General features: G+C 40.3%; 1 protein-coding gene across 2 annotated transcripts in view; it reads left to right on the top strand.

Moving 5' to 3' along the window:
- Nucleotides 1-9,948: 9,948 nt before the first annotated feature.
- LOC146630651 (multiple PDZ domain protein) overlaps nucleotides 9,949-24,979 on the top strand; it is a 43,977-nt gene continuing 28,946 nt past the window's right edge. The window contains exons 1-17 of one of the 2 annotated variants that reach the window (XM_085356008.1): nucleotides 9,949-9,961; nucleotides 10,665-10,831; nucleotides 12,075-12,290; nucleotides 12,595-12,663; nucleotides 12,832-12,954; nucleotides 13,365-13,448; nucleotides 13,598-13,705; nucleotides 14,438-14,540; nucleotides 14,651-14,742; nucleotides 14,847-15,060; nucleotides 15,377-15,451; nucleotides 16,025-16,104; nucleotides 16,336-16,482; nucleotides 19,247-19,432; nucleotides 19,608-19,769; nucleotides 20,226-20,435; nucleotides 22,244-22,414. In XM_085356008.1, the coding sequence (XP_085212134.1) occupies nucleotides 9,949-9,961; nucleotides 10,665-10,831; nucleotides 12,075-12,290; nucleotides 12,595-12,663; nucleotides 12,832-12,954; nucleotides 13,365-13,448; nucleotides 13,598-13,705; nucleotides 14,438-14,540; nucleotides 14,651-14,742; nucleotides 14,847-15,060; nucleotides 15,377-15,451; nucleotides 16,025-16,104; nucleotides 16,336-16,482; nucleotides 19,247-19,432; nucleotides 19,608-19,769; nucleotides 20,226-20,435; nucleotides 22,244-22,414 (2,220 nt within the window). The remainder of the gene's footprint in view (nucleotides 9,962-10,664; nucleotides 10,832-12,074; nucleotides 12,291-12,594; nucleotides 12,664-12,831; nucleotides 12,955-13,364; nucleotides 13,449-13,597; nucleotides 13,706-14,437; nucleotides 14,541-14,650; nucleotides 14,743-14,846; nucleotides 15,061-15,376; nucleotides 15,452-16,024; nucleotides 16,105-16,335; nucleotides 16,483-19,246; nucleotides 19,433-19,607; nucleotides 19,770-20,225; nucleotides 20,436-22,243; nucleotides 22,415-24,979) is intronic. The other variant, XM_085356009.1, reaches the window with a different exon arrangement.

Genomic DNA, 24,979 nt, shown 5'->3' on the forward strand with positions numbered 1-24,979 from the left:
GCGAGAGGCAGTCGCTTGTTAAGCTTAACGTGGGAATGCTTTACAAACATTCAGAGATGGACTTACACACTTGCTTTACTTCTCTCGGGGATAACTTTGTCGGAGATGAAATGCCAGGTTGCTAGCGAAGCTCCACATGCTATCCAGACCACCGACAGGTCCTGCATGCCACAGCTGCTCTATCACGTGATGCATACTGCTCCGAGTGCTAACGTTCTGAGGTGAGTTACGGCGTGTTGCAAGTTTTGTGAGGTGCTTTCGTGATATTTAATGGATCGGATTACATTTTTTATTTTTCTCCGATATCCGATCCAGTAATTTAGGTCAGTATCGGACCGATACCGATACGTAATATCGGATCGGTCCATCTCTAGTTTCAAGTGTTTGTTTGTCTAAATACGTTCACAAGGTCAACAACTTTCAAGGGCTGTGCGCATCTTTTCAAAGAACTGTAGTTTGCTGGCTTATATCAAATTTGGAGAGTAAAGCAGAAAAAGCCCAAAGACATAAACACAAACATTAATTCTCTTTATTCTTCTTTGAGTTACTAAATTTCCAGTCATTGTAAACACACTTTTCAGACTGTTACCCATAATAACGGTGCACAAACTGAATAAATGTACCATGAACAGCCTCCTCTCTCCTCTTCAAGACAGCACTATAGTGTGCAACCAATAAAACCATGTTAAATAAAACTCAATTGTGACAACATAAAAGTTGGGTCTCAAATAGATTTTACACTGACTCAACAAACAAGACAAAAAAAGTCAACTGGTCAGAAAAACGTATACACATCTGGCTTTGAAAAAACATAACTGTAAAATCTGACATTGATTTTCCCCACTTAAGCACCTGAAATTGATTGCTTAAAAGGAAAGATGGTGCAGTGCAAGCCATCAGCCTGTTTACATTATTATAACGATGATGGAAAGCGTAGGCTATTTTATGTAATGTTCAATCTCTTTAGGAGTTTTTATGTTTGGAAGGTAGGGAAGAGCCAGAAAACATCACCACAACACATATTTATATTATCATAATAAATGGCTGAGGGGTGATCATTCTTAAAATTGATTTACACTGATTGATTTCTCAATTATTTTTTATCCCACTTGAGCCTTTTCACAACCCAAGGTCCTTGGGCTTGTTTGTCTGTTATAAAATTGTTGATTAAAAACAAAATGCAATCAAACCTTAAGGCTGGTTCAGGGGTGCATCAAAGAACATATCACTTTTTATCCATATGTCGACGAGGGACCCTGCTGTGTCTCTGAACGCTATCAACTTAATAAAAATTGAAAATTAAAAGAAAAGCAGCAACATCGTGGTTCTTGAACATGAATCATACTGGATGTTTTTCAACATATTCTAGTCTCATTTTAAATGGAAACACCCATAAAGCTTCCTAACTAACGATTCTAGCATAATGCATATTTAATGTACGAAAATAGCTTGAAACTGCCAGAAAATAGTCAAAATATCAATGTTTGGCATTTTTCTTGAAAAATATCTTAGATAATACGTTAATTTTCCTTTACTGAGGGGCAGCCTTTCTCAAAACTGATTTACACTAATTGATTTCTCAGTAATTTATCCCGTGTGAGACATTTCATAGTCTATGGTCCTTGGGCTTGTTTGTCTGTTAAAAAGAAACTTTGATTAAAAACAAAATGCAATCAAACCTTTAAATTGGTTCAGAGGTGCATCAGAGAACATCATTTTTTTTAATCCATGTGTCTACTGACCCTCCTCTGTCTCTGAAAGTTGCTAACTCAATGAAAATTGAAATAATAAAAGCAATAATATCAGGTGATTTTTTTTTACCCTGGAACATAAATCAAACTGGCTCTTTTGCAACACGCTGGGGTCTCATTTTATATGCAGCTTAAAGCTTCCTCACTAATGATTCCACCAAAGTTACATATTTTATGTATGAAAATAGAGACTGGAAACTGCAAGAAAACACTGATTCTGGTTTCCTGATGTTCACTGACCTGATTTTAAGTGACCGCCACATACTGGAAACCCACATTTATTAATTCACTATCATATTAGCAAAGAGAATCAAAGGGAAACTGAATTTTAAAAACTAGAACTCGGTAATTTGGGGCATTTTTCTCGATAAATCTCTCACGTAATAAGTCAATCAAAACAATCAAAATAATGCTTATTAATTTTCATTTACTGAGGGGCAATCATTCTCAAAACTGATTTACACTGACTCAATTACTTTTAACCCATGTGAGGCATTTCACAACCTAAGGTCCTTGGGCTTGTTTGTCTGTTATCAAAAAATAAAAAAAAAAGCTGTTGATTAAAATTAAAAATGTAATCAAAGCTTTAAGAGATGCTTCGAAGAATCGTGCCTGAATCCCTGACGAATATCCGGGTGTCTACTACTGATGGTCCTGTGAAAGCCCTCAATAAAAAATTTTTTTTTGCTTTGTTGTTTTATTTAAAAAAGGAAAACAAAAGAATTAACATTGGGTGAAAATTTTCTCCTGAACATAGATCACACTTTCTCCCTGTCAATATGTTCTGGTCTCACTTTCTCTGCAACATCCATAAAACGTATTGCCAAATGATTCCATCAATATTTCTTCTTTCATGTATTATTTCCAAGTATTCACTGACGTTATTTCGGCTGACTGGAACTTAATAAAAATCTGAATTTATTTTTTACAGCTAGATCTAAATAATGTTTGGCATTTTATTTTCATAATAAGTCAATCAAAATATTGCTTAATAATTTTTCCCGTACGGAGGTGTAATCATTCTCAAAACGGATTTGCACCGACTGATTTCTCAACTACTTTCATTCCACGTAAGACGTTTCACAACCTAAGTCCCTTGATCTTGTTTGATTTGTCTGTTTGAAAAATCTTTGATTGAAAACTAAGTAATCAAGCCTTTAAAATAGTTCAGGGGTGCTTCAAGGAACATGTTGTCTATTCTGCTATAGACCCTCCTTTGTCTTTGAAAGCTCCTAATTAAATCAAAAATAGAGTTCTATTGAAAAGTAAAAAAAAAAAACTTTTCAAAAGTAAACAAAAGTGATAACATAAGGTGAATTTTTCTCATGACCATGGATCACACTTGTTTATTGTACATGTTTTAGTCTCATTTTATACTTAGATAACTTGGATAAAGATTCCTATCTAGTGAGCCCACTGATATTATTTATTTCATGTATTATTTCCAAGTATCCATTCACTCACCTTATTTCAACTGACCAGACATTACAAAAAGCCCAAATTCATTATTTCACTATCAAATCAGCAAAAAGAAACCAAAATGTGCAGCTATTTTTTTTAATTATTTTTGTTCAATAAAAAATCTAAACCAAAAATAATACATATTAATTCTAATTTAATTCTGGTTTTCTTCACAAACTTTACAAATATATCCTCTATATCTGAATTATCACTATATCCTCATCCTAGTGAGTTACAGTGAACCATGTGCATCATCTGTTTTAAGCCTGCGCTTTACAATCACTAGATGATTCTGTATCATAGTGCTGATGCGGTTTAATGGTATGATTATAATAGAGTGCTCAACAATGCAAAAACCACTGAGCAGAATGACAAAATGTATCACTTTCAGCACCATACTAACAGCCCCATAGCACACTGTATAAGCAAGCAGGCCAACAGTGTGCCTTTTTTCAGCCTGAAGGTACAGGCAGATAATAAGCTGTGGTGGTTCAAACAGAACATATTTCAAGAGGTTTTTTTTAGGTAAAATAAGACATCTATGTCTGCGGGACTATTCTAGGAGATCATAGCAGCACCGAGTCTGTGAATGCTTTGAGATCTGACTATCGTCTGCTATGTCTGCTATTAGCTTTCCCGTTTTCCGAGCACATATCTAATCAGAGCTCAAAGTAACTGTGGGCCCGTCTCATGGTGAAACTCTGTTAGGGTTCGATGTTATGTGAGGTATGTTTCACATATTAAGAGAGCTGGTAGTCTGGTGCAAAATGCAGAAAACTAGAGTTATTGTTTGAGGGAAGGAAAGGGTAGGAGGAAGGATGTGTTAACACATGGCCAGAGGTTTAGATGGCAGAGGAAGGCAAGCAAGGACCTAGTCTCATTGTTTTAAAATGGGAGATGTCGTATAGTGCAGGAAAGGGCTTTTGAATTAGGTTAAGCTCAGCACACAAAGTGGGGCTGAAACCAGGAATGTGAATCATCATCACGTTATGAAACAGAGCACTGAAAGTCTATGCTTCTGTTATCATTGAAAATAATGTTTTATTATTACAGCGCTAGGATTTGTTGTTATTTTTTTACAGCTCAAGCCAGACAGTTTATTTCTGCAGGAAGGCTGGCTGTCAACCTCGCTGAGCATAATAAACATCACCTTCTATCTACAAGGCTCTCTAACACAAACCTTTACTTTGCCATGCATAATTTAACTAAATAGAGAGCCGAATCCAAGAACCTGATTCTTTTTTTGCAGAATCACTTGTTAAAATGCTTCTGGGGAAATCTGTATTTTATTCTGCATGCCTACTAAATGGAATTAATTGCACAAGTGCTTAAGTTAGACTCTCTATTAACCCTTGACAATATAAATAGAGACTTTAGTAAGCAAGCATGCTAACACTTATTACAAAACTGATTATATGCCTGCTTGTCTTAATAATCCCATGTGTATTTGTGTGTCTTGTTGTCTGTCTGCAACAGATTATATTCTCTGCCAAGTTGTGTTTTCATTTCTCGAGGTTTCCATGTGAGCAGAAGATGCTTAACATACGAGCCCTTATTTAAATTACAGGCTGCTTCCATTGCAGGGTGAGACACTGTTATTGGAGCCTTCCAAATCTAAATCAAATATTGTGTTACGGTAACAGTGCCAAACAAAGAAAGTGAGGCCCTGGTCATTCAAGCAGAACAAACCAAATTAGCACAACCCTCCTAATTCGTTCCATGTTTTCCCCAGCAAGGAGCTTAGTATGTCTTGTGCATCTAAACAGAAAGGAATCTGTGACCTAATTAAAAGAAGACAGATAGACCCACAGTCAGCAGAATGCTTGATTGCTGCGGTTGCACATTAAACTGCTTCAGGTGCTTCACAACATCAGTGCTGCGTGAGTGCCATTACTGAACGTGACCTAAGATGCTCTTTGACACATCTCGCATTCACAGTGTGATGTGGCTCTCTCTCCAGAGAGGCAGACTGAGACCGTCAGAAAAGTAAACCAAAAACATCCCCCGCAGCAGGTGTGATTTTGGACAGGTAAACACTACTGAGTCCCCATCTTTCTTCACTGTTTTACAACTAATCTGAAAACAAACAACGAAAGCTTAGCAGACACCGACAATAAACTGCAATATTTGAAGAGAAAGCTATATTCTTACAACAGTTTGATGAATATTTACTGTAAAACGAATAATCGTTTTAGTCTGTAAAAGCAAAGCAAAGAACTATGGTAACACTTTGATATAAGCAGAAATATTAATGATATCCACAACATTCACAGTCCTTGAGCGTCCTGGAGACAGAGCTGTCCTTTAACAGATAGAATGGCAAAAATGTCTTCACTGTAGACAGATGCACATCATCCAACGCTGACTATTGCTCACCTGCTTGGTGGATTCTGTTGAGACACCTATCTCAGCCGCAGCACTGACTCAACACAACGTCAACCAGCAACCTACATTTTATCCACCCTTTGTTTAAACACTGAGATCCACACAAAGAGTTTACACTGAATCTCTTTGCTGATGGCCATTTGGGTGCTGAAAGTCAAAAGGGCGAGCCTACAGCTACCCAAGCAGACACAGAACGCAAATGACTATTAAGGCTGTTTTAACTGTCAGACACCTGCAAGTATTTGGGAGGCAGACAACTTACAATGAACCATGTTGTTTATTATCAGTGTGGCTTTTTTTCTTTTCTTTTAAGGTTTAGGCTATGTTACTACTTCATTTTTCTTAGGGAGAGTACACGTCTGCGGTCACACGAATCTGACACAAGTTCATATTTATATATATTTTTTAAATTTATTTTTTCAGCGTGAGGTCAACATCGATGGATTCTGCCGCCTTCACAGTTTCACATCAAGGTCATCTGCAACCCCGGACGCCTCTTCTGTAAATAAGAGCCAAAGCTTTCACTCATATATCCGCATGATTGACGTATCCTGAGGTGCACTGGCCTGCTGGATATTCCTTCTCTTACAAAGCCGTTGGATTTACTCTGGATTTCAGACTGCGGTTGATCAAACCAGCACAGCCCCCAAATAAGCTCTAGCTGTACTCAAATGACAACCACATAAAACAGGAGAGGAAATACTGATGAGGTGAACACTTGGTCTGTCTGTCATCTATCATGCCAGAGCATGTGATTTGTCATTACGCCCTGCAGTGAGGCAGGTACTTGCGGCTACAGAATAATAATTATGTGTACACCCTGGCCGAGAAGATGTCATGGGATAATGTGATTGCATTGATTATATTCCGGAGCGGTTATGGGTATCACTGCTTATTACTTCGCCTTAGCGACGTCTCACATCCTAGCGACGCCCATGCAGCCACAAGCCTCTGGACCATCATCTGTACAAATGCTGGCACTATATTACATTTTACCCAATCGTCCATTAAGGCCAGTTTCCGCTCCCCGTAAGTACAATAATGGCAGGCCACATTCCCATGGGCACCAGTAACATCCAAAGTCAGCGCTTTCGGAGCAATTCAGTGACACGGTTTGACATAAAGCCAAGACGTTTACCAGTAATGTCTGGAAAAAATTCCCATCATTTGTGTCGGTACACAGAGCGGGCTCTTACCTTATCGCCAGTCGCAGCAGTATAGGCGCATGTATAGCTTACACATCCAGCGCAGAGAAGAGTCGGGAATAACCTTTCTCCTTCTTCTCCTTCTTTGCTCTATACAGTCACCAGAACGCAATTCTTGTGTACAAACGTATCTTCCTAGTCGATAAATTTCAGTGGTTGGTTTGTGCCTCGACTCCGGCTCTAGTTAATTCTCGCGGCTGCAGAACGACATTGGCAAGTGTTCCTGAAAGAGGGTATCGAAATAAAGAAGCCGAGGGTGTAACAAACCAATAGCTGCGTGCTTAGTATCCCGATCAGAGCTCGCACAGTAGGAGGTATCACGTCCGTCAGTCCGTCCAAACGCACTGAGTCCAGCGGAGCGCCGGAGGAGGACAGAGGCGTATCTCTGTCTCTCCCTCTCTCTATCCGTCTGTCTCTATCCCTTCCTCCCTCCCTCCCTCTCTCTTTTTATCTTTCTCGGCTGCCTTTATGTTCTTAGTGACTTCTGCTGAAGTCCACGGGCGCAGAGCGCAGTGGAGCAGAGGACCGTGGTCGGCGCAGAGAGAGAGAGGGGTCAGAAATGACAAACCAATTTGGAGGCGCGGTGAATGCTCGGCTGATCAGAGCGCAGCCCGGCGCGAGGAGCGTTGCGTTGCAGGCGGGCGGGGAGCAGGGTGGATGGAGGGCTGGGGAGAGGGTGATGATTCTTGCCTTGGGGATGCAGGGAGAGAAATGGGGAGACGAGAACTAGGGTGTGCAGTGGAAAACAAGGAACTGGATCTGGCTCCTAAATCTCTGGACCTAGAGCTCCACCTGCCGTGTGAGAACACGTAAGCGTTCCCACAAATTCCACATTGTTAGCTAATCAAGAGGGACAAGGGGGGAAACCACAGGGCTGGTTTCGGTTAATCGCACCATGGAACCCATTAAATGATTTTGCTACGGTGACCTGCAGAAGTTATCCATATGCCTACAGAAAGTCAGACTATGAGTTGGGGGGCTGTTTTACAGATCAATCCGAACGGGTTTTCCCTGTAGCGGAAAACCTGACATTTTTTGGCACAGCAAAAACTTATTAAAACGTATTAAACTCCAAATAAATTTGTAAATTTATTTAATTTTTAAAAACATTTCTTAATTGAATCAAATATGGTTAATGTCCACGGCCTACTTCACCACAAGGCGTATAGGCCCACATAAACGTAAACTGGTTTACAACAACGTCAACCATCATTTTCTCAAAAGGGTTTACTCTAAAAAGCATGCGCCCTACTGAAATGTGCTGAAAGCAACAACAGAAGATTCTTTGCAAAAGGAAAAGTAGTAGCATAATAATGTAAATCCATTAATAAATTAAGGTAACATTAAATTAAAATAACGCATTATCGTAACTTTTCTATATGAATGAAAAGCGCGACAGAACAGCTACGAGATGAAAGCGTGGTTAAAGTATTAAAGTAGATACTAGGTTTGGGGGAAAGCCTGTGGTTTGATTCTTCTAACAAATGTACTGTATGTAACATCATGATGTTATTAATAAGCGTGTGATAAAGATTTCAAGTTCCCCATAAACAGTTTCACGTAGCCTACAGGGACAGCAAACAGATACTGAGGGTCTTGATATGATGACAGGAAGTCAAAAGGAGGAAAACGCCGTTTCCGGTCATTTTTGGCGAGATCTCCAATTGGATCTGTTAAAAATTGAAATAATGTAAAGGCTTTTTAAAAACAGCCTCACATACATCCAAAAATGTAACTGAGGCCACACACCGCTTTGTTTCTGCGATGCCAAAAAAGTTGGAAACCACAGTGTTGTATTTGAAAATCCTGTTATGTCATATAATGTCAATCATGACTTTATAATTAAACAAAAAATTAAAACGTGTTAGCTTGTGTAAAATCTTCATCTTAGAGGTAACTATAGGCTAAATCTGTCAAAGAAAGTCTAATAAAGCTAATAGCGTAGAAAGTAGCAGAAACCATAAATACTCACATTTATACTGAGTGGCTAACTTAATTATTTCCCACCTGTGGCTACGGGATTACTGATGGCTAGCTCTTTATCAGTAGGGATGAGCCCTCTGCGCCTGAAGATCAGAGGGTGTGACATGCGCACTGCACGGAGCGCTCACAAGCTGCGGACACAATGCAGGAAAATAAAGCCCAGAGCTCGCTTCTTGACATTTCCCCGTCTCTCAATAAGCTGTTATGACTTATTCCATTAGGACAGACTAATTTTTTTCTACTCGACAAAGGCAAATCTGTCCCGTGTACTCTCGAAAGTGGTGTGTGTGCTGTGCTTGGAGCTCAGTGGGGACCTGTTGATCGTCCACAGGCGCTGCAATGGAGGTGAGATGAACCTTTCTGCACATGGCGTTTCAGTGCTATGGATAAGAAATTTAAAAAAATAAATAAATAGAAATTACCAGTGTGCTCGATTAAACATCAGGTGAACTGCTAATGGGGACGTGTAATTCTACTGTAAACCATTAATCTCTAATATATTTAGTAATATTTGGAAGCTGTCAGCATTGCTTTAATATCAGCAGGGACAAGCTAAAGATTTAATTACCCTGCCGTGAAGGGTATGTATTACTGCGCATACCTCTCTTGCCTATCAATGGCTTCTAATTAGATTTAAGATGAGTCGTTGTCATTTCTAGTCGATCGTTTTGCAAATCAAATCATGCCACTGGCATCATGCTTCGAAGCCATACAGACTGCCCCCCTCCTCCCCTCCTCAAGTCAGAATGATGGAGGCTATGTGTCGCTGTTAATTAGCATCATTGGTTGATAAAGCCTTTTGGAAAAGATTTAAATCCCGCTAAAGAGCATTAGGTGACAAGCAAGGCGCTTGCAAGCAAGCATGGCACGGGCCTACAAGACGTAGGGTAAAAACGATACATGCTGCTAAACAGGTGTAAAAAGACACAATGAAGTAATATTACATTGTTACAGGATTCATAATTCTCTAAACTTTATTGAAATCATCTTATGTTTTCATCCCTTTCAGTTTCATTAAAAATGTGAAAAGGAACACATTAAAAAAATCTGCACAATCACCTTTGTTTTTATTCATCTTGCAGTTGTCAAACAGACAAGTATGACATTTAACTGAGGGAAGAAGCGGGAGGAAATCTTCACTCATACCGATCTGTGAGGCAACGATGGAAATCATAGGTAAGTGAATTCAAACAGCTGAAAATGTAGAGCACTCTCAGTTACCGCTGTCAGACTGCACACCACTGCCGTCATTAAGCTCTTACAATTAAGGTGTCAGGCATGTCTGCCTCAGCCAGACAGTAAGGGAACAGTTACACGTGCAGGTGGCGAAAGAACTCACAATCTGGTCAGTAGTCAAAACTTTGCGGTGAAGAGTTACGGGGTTTTAACCTTCTGCCAAGTACAATTACTGCAGTTGTGGCTTGTGGTCATCAGCTGCTACTCAGCTAAATAAACAAGGGCAGTATGACCTGATGAAACGCTTCATCGTTCGCTCTGCGGTGAAGTCGAACGCCTCCTTTAGTATGATGAAGTATAGGTTTTTGTTGTTTGTGTGTGCGTGTGTAACCACTTTAATTCAGTTTCTGCCTCCATATCAAGCCACAGATTTTAAATCAAAATAACTCACACAGGCAGCCTTGGTTCATAGATTTTTCTTTTCAGACAAGCACTCGAACCTCGAAAGCACAGTTGTTTTTATTGTTTACTCTTTTGCTTTCCCACCGGTACTAGTAAGTGTTGACATTTAATAGCTTAATATCAAATACCTGGCTTTGTGTCACGGTCTCAGCAGCTGCCACAGCATGCGAAAACTAATGCAAAGCCAAATGGGATAAATCCTGTTTCTGAATGACACAAATAATCTACAATTTCTTCGCAGATACCCAGTGTGCCTTGGCGGCGGTGGAGAGACTGCAAGCCAAATTGAAGGAAAGAGGAGAGGCCCCCACTCAGGAGAAGCTATCCCTGCTGAAGACTGTCCTGCAGAGCCCACTGTTCCTTCATATACTGAGCTTACAGCAAGCTCAACAGAAGCCTGCAGCGAAGGTATAGCGAAAAGCCAGAATGTGTGGGCGTTTGGTACATTTGAATGGTGAGGAAGGAGCCCGGAATCATTCCCAAAGTACTGAATGCAGGAACCAGACTGGATGAGTAATCAGCTTACCTAAGCTTACCACTAAAGCCCTGAGAAAGAGGGAGAGAGGGGAGGAGGAGGGAAGAAGTGGATATATCAGGTTGAAGAGTTTACAGAAGTCGTCTGTAACATTGTCATAAGTTTTGAGCTGATGTGTGTGTCTGTTTGTGTGTGTGTGTGTTTGAGTTGTGAGGTATACAGCTCTGGATGCCACTCATCCAAGAGTTTTTATGCGTACAATCCTGCACTTCCACGGCGCATGTATCTGCGTACTCATTTGGTGTCTACCAGTTGTGACATCCTCGAATAGGCAAAGTTTAAACACACAGGGAATATTAGATTACCATGTGGTTTGGGCTTGTAGCGTTCTGGCATCTTTGCATTCTGGGAAGCGCGGCACTGGAGTGTGTCAAAGATCTCTAGATATTTTTAACAGGACAGACGCTGACATGGTTTTTATTAGTTGAGATTCTTTGCACATTTCTTTTTTTATGCATAGCATTTGGAATGTGAGGGTAAAGTTTCCTGTTGGTATGGTTTTTTTATAGCGTTCTCTCTTTAACGCTCTTTCTGCCATTTCAACAGGTGTCAAAATTGTTAGGATAGAATACAAATCACAAATAGGCACCCACTGAAACTTGCTTTTAAACTCTGAAACAGAAAACGTTGCAGACAAAAGAGAACACTTTTGTGGTTATGTGGTATTGAAAAGAAGCCTTTATCTCAGATCCTTAAGTTTCCACTCTGCAATCTTTTCCCTCTCTGCTCCATTTTACATCTTTCTGTATTTTTTCCCTTTCAGTTAACACACATTAACCCCACCCCCACCCAACCCATTCTTCTCTCTCCCCTCTTCTCCTTCTCACATCTTTCTCCATTGTCTCACATTGGCCTCCTTTCTCAATTGCTCTATGCTTTTTGATTTGCCTCCATCGCTCTCTTACCATCATCCTGTTCCTCTCTGACTGCACGTCTCCATTCTTCAATTTGTGTCAACCCCGTCACCCATCTTCCTGTCACCCATCTTTTTTTCCTTCTTTCCCTTGTATCCTTCTCTTATATATCCTCTCTCCATGCACTCCACCCAATCCATCTCTTCTGTTGCTTCATGCATTCAATTTAAACTCTTCCTTCCTGTTGTGTAAATCTAAACAGGGGAAGGGCATTTCCAAGTCCGTGTCCATGAACTGTGGCCCATGCCAGGGTGAAGCACTGGGCACAAAGACGCTGAGCCACAGCGACTCGTACACATGGGCCGTGGAGAACAGAAGGTCCAGCTCTGCCAGGGACGGCAGCATCTCCTCTCATGGCTCACAGGAGCTGTCCTTCTCAGACATCTACCCAGATAACTATGTTCCAACTGAATCTCAGGTATATAAAAATAGCCACGATAAAAGAGAGGTCATTCAGGAGTAGTTTAGTATTAGGGAGTCTTTTATTTTCAACATGCACAGACTACGAATCAATCAAATGATTTCTTTTATTCGGTTGTAAAAAGGAGCACATTACTATTTGAAATGTCACATTTCACATTACAGAATATCTCTTTGCATTTTGTAAGTCAGGCCCAGTTGGCTATCATCAAATGAGAGTCTTATCTGATCATAAGAAGACTTATCAGTTCACTTAATATAATTCCAGTTTGCTTTTATTTAACACACGGCATTTCTTTTAGTACTGCACTCCACCTCGGATCTCCCGTACCATGTCCATGGGGAGAAACCTTTCTGCTTTTGCACACGAGGTACAGAAAGCCTTGTATATAATATTTATGTATCTCTTATGTATGTAAAAAATAACTAAAAAATAACACCTAATACTCTTCTCCTTTTTCAAGCATTTAATGACAAATTATTTATTCACTCCCCCTTTTCTGTCTCCCTCCCACTTATTGTAACCTTTGCCCTGTTAGAGGCGTCATGTGGAGATGATAGAGCTGACCAATGATGGGAAAGGACTTGGTTTTGGCATCATAGGAGGACGAAGCACAGGGGTCATGGTCAAGACCATTCTCCCTGGAGGAGCTGCTGGAAGGGTAAGTGTGCCTGCGACTGAATCACATAGCTAAAGTTTACATATCCGTTTACACACAAAAAATCCTTTTTCTTTCCTGTCTTGTTTTTATTTTCACCATTACTTAGATGAAAAGACTAATCAAATGGAGAGTCAAGCTTTGGTTAGCCTACTCATAATTCAAGTCACTGAACTGGAAAGAAGCACAGAAAGAACCATAAATATAATATAAAAAGATTAGAAAGACGAGAAGCAGAGGGGAATGCTAGCTTGTTCGATAATACAATGAATCCTCTTATGATCAATTAATGAATTATTAGTCCTCTCGTTTATCTAATTTGTACACAAATAAAATGGTTCAATCAGCGCAGTGTTGGAATGATGTTTTTTAGCCAAGCATTGTTATCAAAACAAGTTTCTTTTGCTCATCAGGATAAGCGCCTGCACAGCGGAGATCAGATCCTGCGCATTGGCGATACGGATTTGGCGGGCATGAACAGCGAGCAGGTGGCGCAGGTGAGGCGTGATTTCAAATTATAATAACGCTTTGTGAAATTGGTGATTAAATCATTGCTTAATCTGTTTTTGCGGTTTCACTGTTTTCCCTGTTTGAGAATAGGTGGCTTTTAACTGTTCATCTTATTCATTTATGCTCGCCTGGATAGGTGCTGCGAAATGCTGGTACCAGGGTGAAATTGCTCATTGCCCGGGATGGTCCTAAGGACAACCACTGTTCCTCCCCTGTCTTCAACCAGCAAAACCTGGATGGCGTGGTGGGTGTATATGTGTGTGTATGTGTGCCTGTGGAAGAGAAGGGGTGGGAGGGGAGGGGTATCAAAAAATATTACAGTGTAATTCAAATCTAATTGATTACTCAGTGATTTAAATGGGGAATCAAATATCTTTATGCATCTGTGCCAGCAAAGCTGGTGTTTTTTGGATATTCTGTCCCATCTTCCTTTAGTACAAGGAAGACCTGAATAGGTATATATTAGATGCAATGGTCAAAGGGCAGTTTCTCCGTGTCTTCTCATGTCCATCCCAAATTGATGATTGTAATGTGTTCGTAAAATCTGTAATTTCCTTACGTCATGCACAAATTTTTATTATTCAATTATGAACCGATTTAAAATAGGTATAGCTCAAAAATTCATATGCTAATTATGACAAAATATCACTCACATGTGCAATGGGGTAAAATGATGATGAGATTAGAATTTATTACCAAAGGACCACAAGTGAATGTCACTTTGATATAAAAATGTTCTTTGAAAACACTTTTCCTTTCTGCTGTGCTGTAACTTAGGAACAGAAGATGAGGTTGTGACCGTATCGTGACACTAATCTTTGGTGCCCACCTATTAAACTCCTTTAAATATCACGCTATATATTAGGCTGTATAAGTCTGGACAGACGTGGCTGCAAATGTCATCTTGACTGGTTGGTGAAGGCATACAACTGCAAGGTGGTAATTATGTTTTTTTTTCTTCTGGACTTCTTTCCAGGTCAGTGACTTGAATGATGACTATGAGTTCAGTGTGCAGTTCACTAAGAACAATCGGGGCCTGGGATTCAGCATCTCTAGCTATGTAGGTGACCTAAACTCAGGTAAGTTTCATCTTTATCCAATAAAAAATAAAATACAGTGCCACATTTATGCAATCAGTTCTCAGTTTCATTTCAGATTTGATATATTTCATATATTGTTCTTTCCTCAGTATACAGTGCTGGCGTGATGGTGAAGAGCATAGTAAAAGGCAGCACTGCTGATCAAGATGGACGCATACACATTGGAGACATCATCTTGTCTGTGAGTTTCTCTTTCTCTCTCTTTTAACCTACACTGCCATTAAATCTACTTGTAGTTGTGTACATCTATACTACTCCATCCACATCTTTTGTCACCTGACTCAGGTCGATGGGGTGAGCCTGCAGGGCTGCAGTGAACAGCGTGCCATGGAAGTGCTGAGGAGGACAGGTCCATTGGTCAGACTTAGGTTGCTGAGAAAAGCCGTCCGTCTTAGTAACATCCTGCCTCCAGTTCCTCCTCTGCAGCGCCTCCGACACTCCCACAGCTTCCATGAAGGGAATCCCTACAAATGGGGCCTCAACAAGATTCAAGAGACAGGTGATTTGTGAAGGGGAAACACATTGGTTCAGCGGTGTCACGGTGAAATCATTTTTGTTGTACCCGAGAAACTCAAGAACGTGTTGATTATTAATCTATAATTCAAAGGATCATTGATTCACTGGTGCTACCTTCATAGTTGAGTTAAACTGTGTCCTAATTAACTTTGTAATATTGGATCGGAGTATGATATTGAATATCTGTACTGATGTTGAGCTTGCTTGCTTGATTGCTGGGGAAAAACCGACCTTTTCTTTTGTGTGTTTGTGTGTTATGTCTGTTTGGATCCCTGCACGTGTGCTCAAACGTCTCCCAGGCATTTGCTCTCTGCGTGAAATCTCCAGGAGAGCAGCATACGCCAGCAGACGACCCAGACACGATTCCAAAAACGGTAAGCTCCGCACTGCACTGCAGTCTGGAACTAGATCATGGGACTTGGTGTGATATGCTGATTGGACTCAGGGAACAGCAATGTGCCAGTGAAGCGTGCTCTTTGATGGGAGTCTATTTATAGTATTGTGCAATCATGTGTTTATCCAACTCATTCAGCTGATTCCAGATGATTTGTCTCTCACCCCGCCTGCATATATGGCTTTATTTAGACAAGAATTTTTGGGCTTGATTAGAGAGCACAGTTAAATAAGCCCTGATTGCTGTGAGGCTTTATTAGATGAATGAGAAAACATTGGTTTGCCAAGAAATCACAAGATGGTGGATGTGAATATGCACATCCTATGTGCCTGAGCTGTGGGTGTATGTTGACATCCTGCCTTGCCACAAGTAGAAGGATGCTGTCATCTCTCTATAATACAGCCAAGTGGATTCTTTCATATAGGATCCCATTATTTATTGATTGGGTCATCTGGGGGCTTGAGGTGATTTGAATTGGTGTGTATGTGCCTGGGTTCATATATCTCTACATATGTGGGGTGAGGCAGATTTTCTGTATGTGCACATTTTACAGATGTGAAACTGACTCCAGCTGAGGAGGAAAACCTGAGAAAGAGGTGGCAGCAAGCAGTGGGACCGCGATATGAAGTGGTTGTAAGTGTCACTGTAATGCTGACTAACTGTCACCTGACTAAATTTAATATATAAACATGTGTTTTTACATTTGTGAATATTTGTGTATCAGTACACAGAAAAACAACCATTGAAAAATCACAGTTTTTTGACGTAACAATGCTCAAACGTCTTCTCCGTCAGACTTAGCTTTAAACGTAGCTTTCTTTGTTTTTTGTTTACTTGCCATTTATTTTCCACAATCTCCACCAGGTTTGCCAGCTGGAGCGATTCAGTGAGACAAGCGGTCTGGGCATCAGTCTGGAGGCTCGGGCAGGGCATCACTATCTGTGTTCCATCTTACCCGAGGGGCCCGTCGGCCAAAGTGGCAAGCTCTTCATAGGAGACCAGATATTAGAGGTAACTCTGATACTTCAGGCCCTTTCAGCCTCCGTATGTGGAACTCATCATTTTCTCATTTGATAACAATATGAGATTATGCAAACCAGGTTATAGTACGATCTGTGTGGAACTGATTGATTTGTCACGACTGTGAGTTATTTCTGGATTACTTATTATATAAGGTTCCATCATTGATATGTTTTCATATCATATGGTTTCATACCACAGATAATCTTCCATTTTTAAATATAGTATGACCAAATGATTGATCTTGACAACCATTTTCCCACTGACTTCTGTTGGTCAGGAAGTATTTTGAAACCACATCTATCACCACTTAGTGACCCTCATATAGAATGCAGGCTTTAGGCTCTTCTCCAATGGTTTAATTTTTCAAACCTGTAAGCTACGTCCATGTTTTTTCTGGCTTTTCTTCTGGCTTGTGATTGTCTCTAAGCTCTGCATAGCTTTAGCCAGTTATTTCTTTAAAATGTCCACGTTCGGCTGGGTGAAGGTGATTCAAGTGTCTGATTAGTTCGTTTGCCACTTTGCAAAGACACAAAGTTGGCAAATTGTTTTGTGAAGAGCTGCTACATTAATGACATGTTGGAGTGCATCTGTGAGTGTGCACGCTCATTTACATGTGCTACTGTTGACATAGTGCACATAAAATGGATGGGCTTGTGATTAAACATACATGAGGCTGACCAGCCAATCACCAGCCAGAACAGAGAGCACAGTAAACGTAGTGTTTTTAGCTTTAGTTGTGCACATGCACTATTGGACTTTATACCTGGAGTGAGAGGTATATGTCATTTTCTGTGGAGTTTGAATGTTTTCCACTTGTTTGCACAGATTTTCTCCTGCCATGCAAACACATGCTAGGTTAGTGTTGCTCGTTTGGGCCCAAGCACTAACAAAAGAAATTCTTAATCTTTAGAGTTTGACTTCCCTTTTAAAGATTAATAAAGTGGTAATGATAACATACACTCACCAGCTGTTTTATAAGGTCACGGTGTGTAGTACGGGTGTAGTGAATTGCATTACTTTTAAAAGTGTTTTCTGAATTAGGAATACCACCACCTTCTTATATGGTCGCTATGGCTCAGCTAGATTGGAGAGAAGCGACACAGAACCAGATGTTGTCAGTTTCACTAAGGATATTTATTGCTCAACCACAAGATATAAGAATCAAAAAATGACTTGGAAACAAACTACAGGGACAACATGGCCTGTAGGTGTTTCCAGATCAGCAAAAGAAAATAGAAAGTAAACACAATCAACTCTCTGCCCAAAACCACATCTTTTTCGCTAATGTCTCTAAACAAAAGGACAACTAAAGTGTGTGTGTAGGTGTGTGTGTGCGTGTGTGTATGTATGTGTGTGTGAGAAACATGTCTCAGCCTCAGGCAGTAACAAGCACCTTGAACATTAACTGTAACTAGTATCTACATCCAACCTTAAACTGTATCATTCGAGTTTCTGCTTGTAGCATACATAAACCAAATCAAAAGGCATTGAAGGCCACCTGCTCACATTATACTGCTTTTCAAATCTAAAACAAATACTTCAGCAACCACGTAAATCCCCTTATTGCTGGGTTGGACTGGCAGGCTCCTGTCCAATCAGCAGCATGTGCAGCCCGGCACTAGACCAACACTAGTATCAGTGCCACAGTGTTTTTCACTGTCAGCTGCTGCCACTTGCATTTTATCCTCATCAGGTTACTGCAAAATACATCAATTAAAAAAAGCATGTATTAAATGTAAGCTACAGTAGTCAAGAAGGATTTCAGCAATGCCATCCGTTAAGAAAAGTGAAGAAATGTTTAAACGACGGGCCTACACTGGCTAGAATCTAATAAATATAACTTATTAACTCCTTTCTCCTTAAGATAAATTTCACAGTCTAAATTTACTACATGTTGCCATGGTAAAACATGCCATAAGACCTTCACTGATGAGGGTTTTTTGTTTTTGTCTTTCATTACTCACACACCCACATAAATCTGGATCAACATAGTCAGAGCTGATTGATCAGCTGCCTGAAACTTTTGCGTTTCCCATTTCAGGGTTAATTAACTCAGACTTCGACTTGGGGAAACCTGCAATCTGGAACAAATTGGGGGGAAAGGCAAACGCGTTAAAAAAAAGAAAAAAGGAATGAATCTAGGAATTAAAACGAAAATGTAAACCCAAACACGGCATATCCACTTCTCAGGGGACAGGTCCCCTCACATGTATCACTCATTATGATGAGGAGTCGGATGAACTCTTGGATGAATTATAGCTGCTTTACGCTGCTTTATAGACACACTCCAGATTGTCTTTCATATCTTTGTGGGGACAAACCGACATCTGTGACGCAGCTCGGCCCTTTGATCTCCTTCCCATGGCTTAAGTGATGCCAAAGCCATTGTTCATCTCTGTTTTTAAATGAGCTTCACCCGGTTGGGTTATTGCTTCCAGCTTTAATTGTTTCTGCTGTGACTCGATGTACTGCAGCCAGCAATTTCTCCTTGATTCACAAAACAGAAATTTCAGCCAAGTATGCTCACACACATGCACAGAGAAACGCAGTTAGGGATATACACAAACGTCAGATGATTTGCAGCCAGCACTTTATGGGAAAACATTTTCACACACAGCATCTTTAACCTTGGGTACACAGCACAGTAAAGAGCACATTTTTTTAAAAGCTACAAACACGACTCAACCAATCCCTGACTTCGAGAACATGTATTTTTGAAATAATTTGTAATTTTTATGTATCTTGCTGGCAGGTGAATGGAATTCCTCTCATCGGAGAGACGCACAAGGAGGTGGTCAGTATTTTGAAGGAGCTGCCAGTGCACGTATACCTTGTGTGCGCTCGCATTATACCCCCTTCAGTTCCCAACAGTGATGAGGAAGACGATGATGATGTCTGTCTCAGCCTGAAAGAGCTGCTGGCTGGGTTCAATGATAAGGTAGGGACAGCCTGAAGAGGCGGTAAACTGAGAGGAGTAGATTTAATATTGAAATCCTTTAACTTGAAAACAGCATGAATAACAGTAGATCAGCATGGAAAAAGAAACTGATGTGCTCTACAGCTGTAAATCATTCTACATTTTCTGCTGTCTCTCTTCTTTCCGTTTGTTCCAGTTGGACCAGGGTTGTGTCATTCCCTGTCCTACAGCTGAGGACATCACCAAGCGTGGCGTGCCCCCCATGTCACCTCCTTTGGCCATGTGGGAGAGAGAGGCTCAGGTGGTCGAGCTGGAGAAAGGAGAGTCGGGCCTGGGCTTCAGTATCCTGGACTATCAGGTCAGAGACATGCCTCTGAGCCTTTCTACAAATAGAACTGGCTGTAATAGGCTGCAGTCTAAGAATATCAGTGTTCGAGTTTCTCAGTGAATACTAAGAAAATGGAGGAGTTGACTTCTGTATTCTGTAGGGAAGATATTTGTATTTTGTGTTTTTGTGCTCTAAATCACCAACACGTTGAAGTGCCCTGACGGTTTCTATTTAAATGTTAGATAATGAAACCTTTTTACACAACAAAAAATCAATCCTTTCAAAAGCTTTCAAGCTATAAAGAAAAAGCAACTGTAGCTGGTTTCCCTTCTGTGAAGCTAACCAATGCTTTTGCTTTTCATGTGTTAATTAAGCCCTCGTCACTTTGTTTACCTGCATTTACGCCTCATCTTCTCATTTTTCTAGTTTAACTTTAATTTTCTATGCATATTTGAGCAAATCTTTCTTCTTTCGGTTTAAATCTAGGATCCAGAAGATGCTTCTAAAACAGTTCTGGTAATCCGGTCTTTGGTGCCTGAAGGTGTAGCCGATCGGGACGGTCGCCTCCTTCCTGGGGACCGGCTCATGTTTGTCAATGAAACTGACCTAGAAGGCTCCAGCCTGGATTATGCTGTGCATGTCCTAAAGTCCACAGGCTATGGCCCTGTCCACATTGGTGTTGCCAAACCTCTGCCGGTATGTGCAGATAAATCATGAGGATTTATGATTTTTATTACTGTACAGTATACATAAAAATTCAAGTACACCCCTTTGCCCTATAAAACAGTAAATGATTAATGAAATATAGGCTTTTTAATCTTAAGTATATTTAAAAGCAAACCAACTGAAAAGACTACAAACTGCAAACTTAGTGAAAGAAAAGTGTGATCATTTTGAGCAAGCTGATATATATGATTTAAACATAAAGCTAAAAGCAGGAGCAAGGTTAAATACTACCTGCCAAAACTAAAGCTTTTTGAGTTTAATCCTGGGTTATAATGTCCAGTTCAACATGACACTGCATGGAAAGAAATAGTCTGTTCTCAGGATTGCCACATATTTGCGTTGTTTGTGCCCAGGACGATATACCAAACATAATAAAAATAAAAATATGCAAAATAAGTAAAACGCCTAACTAATGTTTTACTGTTGGGCCTCTCAAAGTAGTAATATTGGAAGCAATATTGGAAGATTTTAAAATTTTGATTGCTAAAAATGTTTAGTAATATTGCATTGGAGCTAACTTGTATGCTGTGATAAAGTCAAAAGCAAACTGTGTATGAATAAACGGCTTATTAGATCGTCACCTACAGCTAATCCTGCAAATACTTTATTATACATTATTTATCATAATGGTCCAAGTATATGGAAGTTTACCAGACAGTGTGCCATGTAAGATGTTGCCTTCCATAATAAATGGTATGGTACATCTTACATGGCATATACACAAAAGTATTGGGCCATCTACACATTATGGCTAATTTATATTCAGAGTCTTTAGTGTAGCCTACACAGGTGGCTGTATGTTTGTGTATGATTTTCCGTTATACGTTAAGTGAAGGTACCAATCATAATCGTTGCATGCTGCATCCACGCATGGTGTATTTACATTTTTAGAGAGGATTTTAGGAGGTTTGTGGTTGTGATGTACTTACATAGATTAAACACAGAAGCATCACACCTACAGGAGCCACTTGACCATGGAAACCCATGCCATGAAGCTTCCAGCACGTAGTTTTTGTGCTGATGTTAATGAACAAGGTGGTTTGGAAGTCTGACATTTCTAAATCAGCTGAACCTTGGTGACTTTTACACAATATGAGTCTCAGTACCTGGCAAAGCAACTCTGTAACTGTATACAGTGTTCCACTTTGCAGTAATACCACTTCCAGTTGATTGTGGAATAGCTAGGATAGCACAAAATTCACAAACTGACTTGTTGCAATGGTGGCATCTCATTACAGTTCCACACTCAAATTCATTGAGCTCTTTACGTTCTCAAATGTTTGCGAGGCTGCTGCATGGTTAGGTGCTTGTATTCTGAGTCGTATTCATTATCACACATTGCACATTCAAAACATACTTTCAGTTCAAAAGATATTTTATTTTACTGTTATGACTTCATTAAATCTTTATCAGTTTGGCAATGTATAATAAAATGTATTATAATTTACAGAGATATGCAAGATCATTACTTGCATGTGTGTTTTCTCTTAATAAGCACTTTATGTCTTCTCCTTTTTGTTGTGGACTGTGGCTTAGTAACAAGGAAGAGAGAATCTAGTTACAGGCCTTCTGAATTTTTAATGCTGCTGAGAGATAAACACAATGCTCGACCACTCTACAGATGGACAGAAGGGGAGAGGAGTACAGGGTGTCTAATTTATAGTCACCCCCTTTAGCCTGTTTGCTTCGATGCAAATTTACTTTTAAAGCAACACAGCTACTTTGGCCTTTATTTTTTCAAAGTCCTAAATTTCAACTTTTGAATATTGTATTCTCAGCTGGAACTGTGCGGTGGCTTAACTCCCATCTCAGAGAGGAGCACACGGGCTTCCTGCGACGACAATGACAGCCACACTCAGGTCAGCCTGGTAGCTGAAGCAGCCGAGGCTAACGTCAACACCACCGCTTCAAACTCAGAGGACAACAGCACCAGTCAGCTGTGTTACACGGTATGTTCAGCTAAACAAAATTAGCACCAGTCATAAAATGATATTTCTGCCATTGGACAGTACTTGATAAATGCTTTTTGCACACTTTATGGGGTAGAAAAATAATAGAGAGGTAGAGTTTGTCTATGTTTGGGGTATTTGCACATTTATTTATTTGTCAGCAGAAAGCAGAAGAGGTTGTCTGGTTATTATGTGTCTGGATTAAATACAATTTTAAATAAAGTTTAAAATGTGTTATTTGGTCCTTGATCTTAATAATATTTTGTATAATCATAAGCAAAATCCTTTCAGGATGCTTGTCAATAAGTATTTGCATACTTGCAGTATTTGCATAGTATTTGCATATTTGCAGTGACACATACAGTGAAACTGCGGTGGTCTGGATCTGTAATCTGTCACAGAGGAAACATTGCTCATTACCATGCAAACCTGAGATTCTGTGGGTAGCCATTTTAGTTGCTCTGAAGGAGATTACCATGTCAGTGTGTGTTCGCTTCATTCACATTCTATAGTGGGGTCAAGAGTCGTGGCTCAAGAGTTGGGAGGTCGCCTTGTAATCGGAAGGTTGCCGGTTCGAGCCCCGGCTTGGACAGTCTCGGTCGTTGTGTCCTTGGGCAAGACACTTCACCCGTTGCCTACTGGTGGTGGTCAGAGGGCCCGGTGGCGCCAGTGTCCGGCAGCCTCGCCTCTGTCAGTGCGCCCCAGGGTGGCTGTGGCTACAATGTAGCTTGCCATCACCAGTGTGTGAATGTGTGTGTGAATGGGTGGATGACTGGATGTGTAAAGCGCTTTGGGGTCCTTAGGGACTAGTAAGGCGCTATATAAATGCAGGCCATTTTACCATTAGACCTGGCTGTATCAGTATTACTGGGTTGGGGATAGAGAAAAGTACTCGGTGTCACAGAGTTGTTCCTGCATTGTGGCCGCAGCTCAGTCCTATTTGTACTCTACTTTGCTTAATTACCAACAATTGCCTCTCAATGAAAAGTGCTTACTGCTTGCACAGCTTTGGCACATGGTCGAACACAAGGACATAGAGTTTTGTCTCAGGCTCACGCATACACACAAGAGACTTGGAGCAAGTGTCAGTGTTTTCATCAAAGATGGGCTTGTTGCAAAAGGTAGCCTCAGAACTTCAGTGCTGCTTTTACTTTATGTAAAGATTCAAAGAAGATGTCTTTGTTGCCGTTTTTCTTTGTGAAGTGCCCAAGGGGACATTAAAACTCGAACTTTCTGCGTGTTTTACATTTAAGAGTAACTCCAAAGGCCTCAACCACAGAGAGTTACAGTAATAGCTCTTTGAAATAATTACTGTGTCATACAAGAATGCTGGTAGTGGTAATGATAATTTCACATTTCAGTGCCAGGTTATCTTTGCAACACAATTCCTTGTTGAAGTCTTGATGGTGTTGGCTGTGAAGGGTCCATTTCATTTCTTCTCAGACACCACTGTCAGGTTGACATCGGTTCTTAGTGATATTAAGTGTCTTTACTGAACTGAGTCCCATTAAAGATGCTGCATATACTCACGGACACTAGATTAGGTAAACCTTTCCAGCACCAGGTTGGATTGGTAGTTACCCTGTGATCATCAAGGGATGGACATGATTAGTGATAATACTCAAGGAAGGATGTGAGTTTTAAATGATGCTTAATTGGTACTAAAAAATACCCCATACAGTTAGATCTCAATTAATCAAGGCAGGGTGGACCTTTCGTGATGTTTACACCAAATTCTGACCCTGCCATCTGAATGTCAAAGCAAAAATCAAGACTCCTTAAACCAGGAAACATGTTTCCAGTCTTCTGTTGGTGAACCTATGTGAACTGAAGTCTCAGTTTCCTGTTCTTGGCTGACAGGAGGGGTACCCAGTGTGGCCTTCTGCTGCAGAAGGCCATCTTCTCCAAGGTTTAAAATGTTCTCCATTCTTGTCTTTTGCATACTTTGGTTGTAATGGGTGGTTATTTGAGTTGCTGTGGCCTTCCTATGAGCTTGGCCATTCTCCTATGACCTCTGGTTTGAAAAGGTATTTTCACACAGAGAACTGCCACTCCTCCTATATCTCCTTATATTCTATATATATTTTATATATATATATATATATATATATATGTATATATGTATATTTTCTCATTGTCTGACCATTATCTATAAACCCCAGAGATGCTATGTGGGAAAACCCCAGTAGTAGCAGTTTCCTAAATACCTGTCTGACACCAACAATCATGACAGATTCAGATGATTTGATGATTGTGTGACTATGTCATTAACACCACCAGCAGGTCAGTTTTCACCCATTTACTGGATGAATCACCCAAACAATTTGGTGTCTAGGACAAAACATTCACCAAACGCCTGCAAAATTATTGACCTTTCGATCAGCCTCCACTTCACTTTGTGTTTAGTTGTTTTAAAAGATGTTAGACTGCTAGTGTGCCAAACTTGAACACTGAAAAGTTTATGAATATAAATCTGTTAACACTGTCGTTGTTAGCGTGGAGCTGTGCTGCATTATTGTTCACTAGCATGAAAACACACTTTTATGCTCTCACTCACCCATGCCC

Source organism: Diplotaxodon limnothrissa, linkage group LG6 (genome assembly GCF_057381915.1).
Source record: "Diplotaxodon limnothrissa isolate DT_005_m linkage group LG6, D_limnothrissa_male_GT1.1, whole genome shotgun sequence".
Lineage (NCBI taxonomy): Eukaryota > Metazoa > Chordata > Actinopteri > Cichliformes > Cichlidae > Diplotaxodon > Diplotaxodon limnothrissa.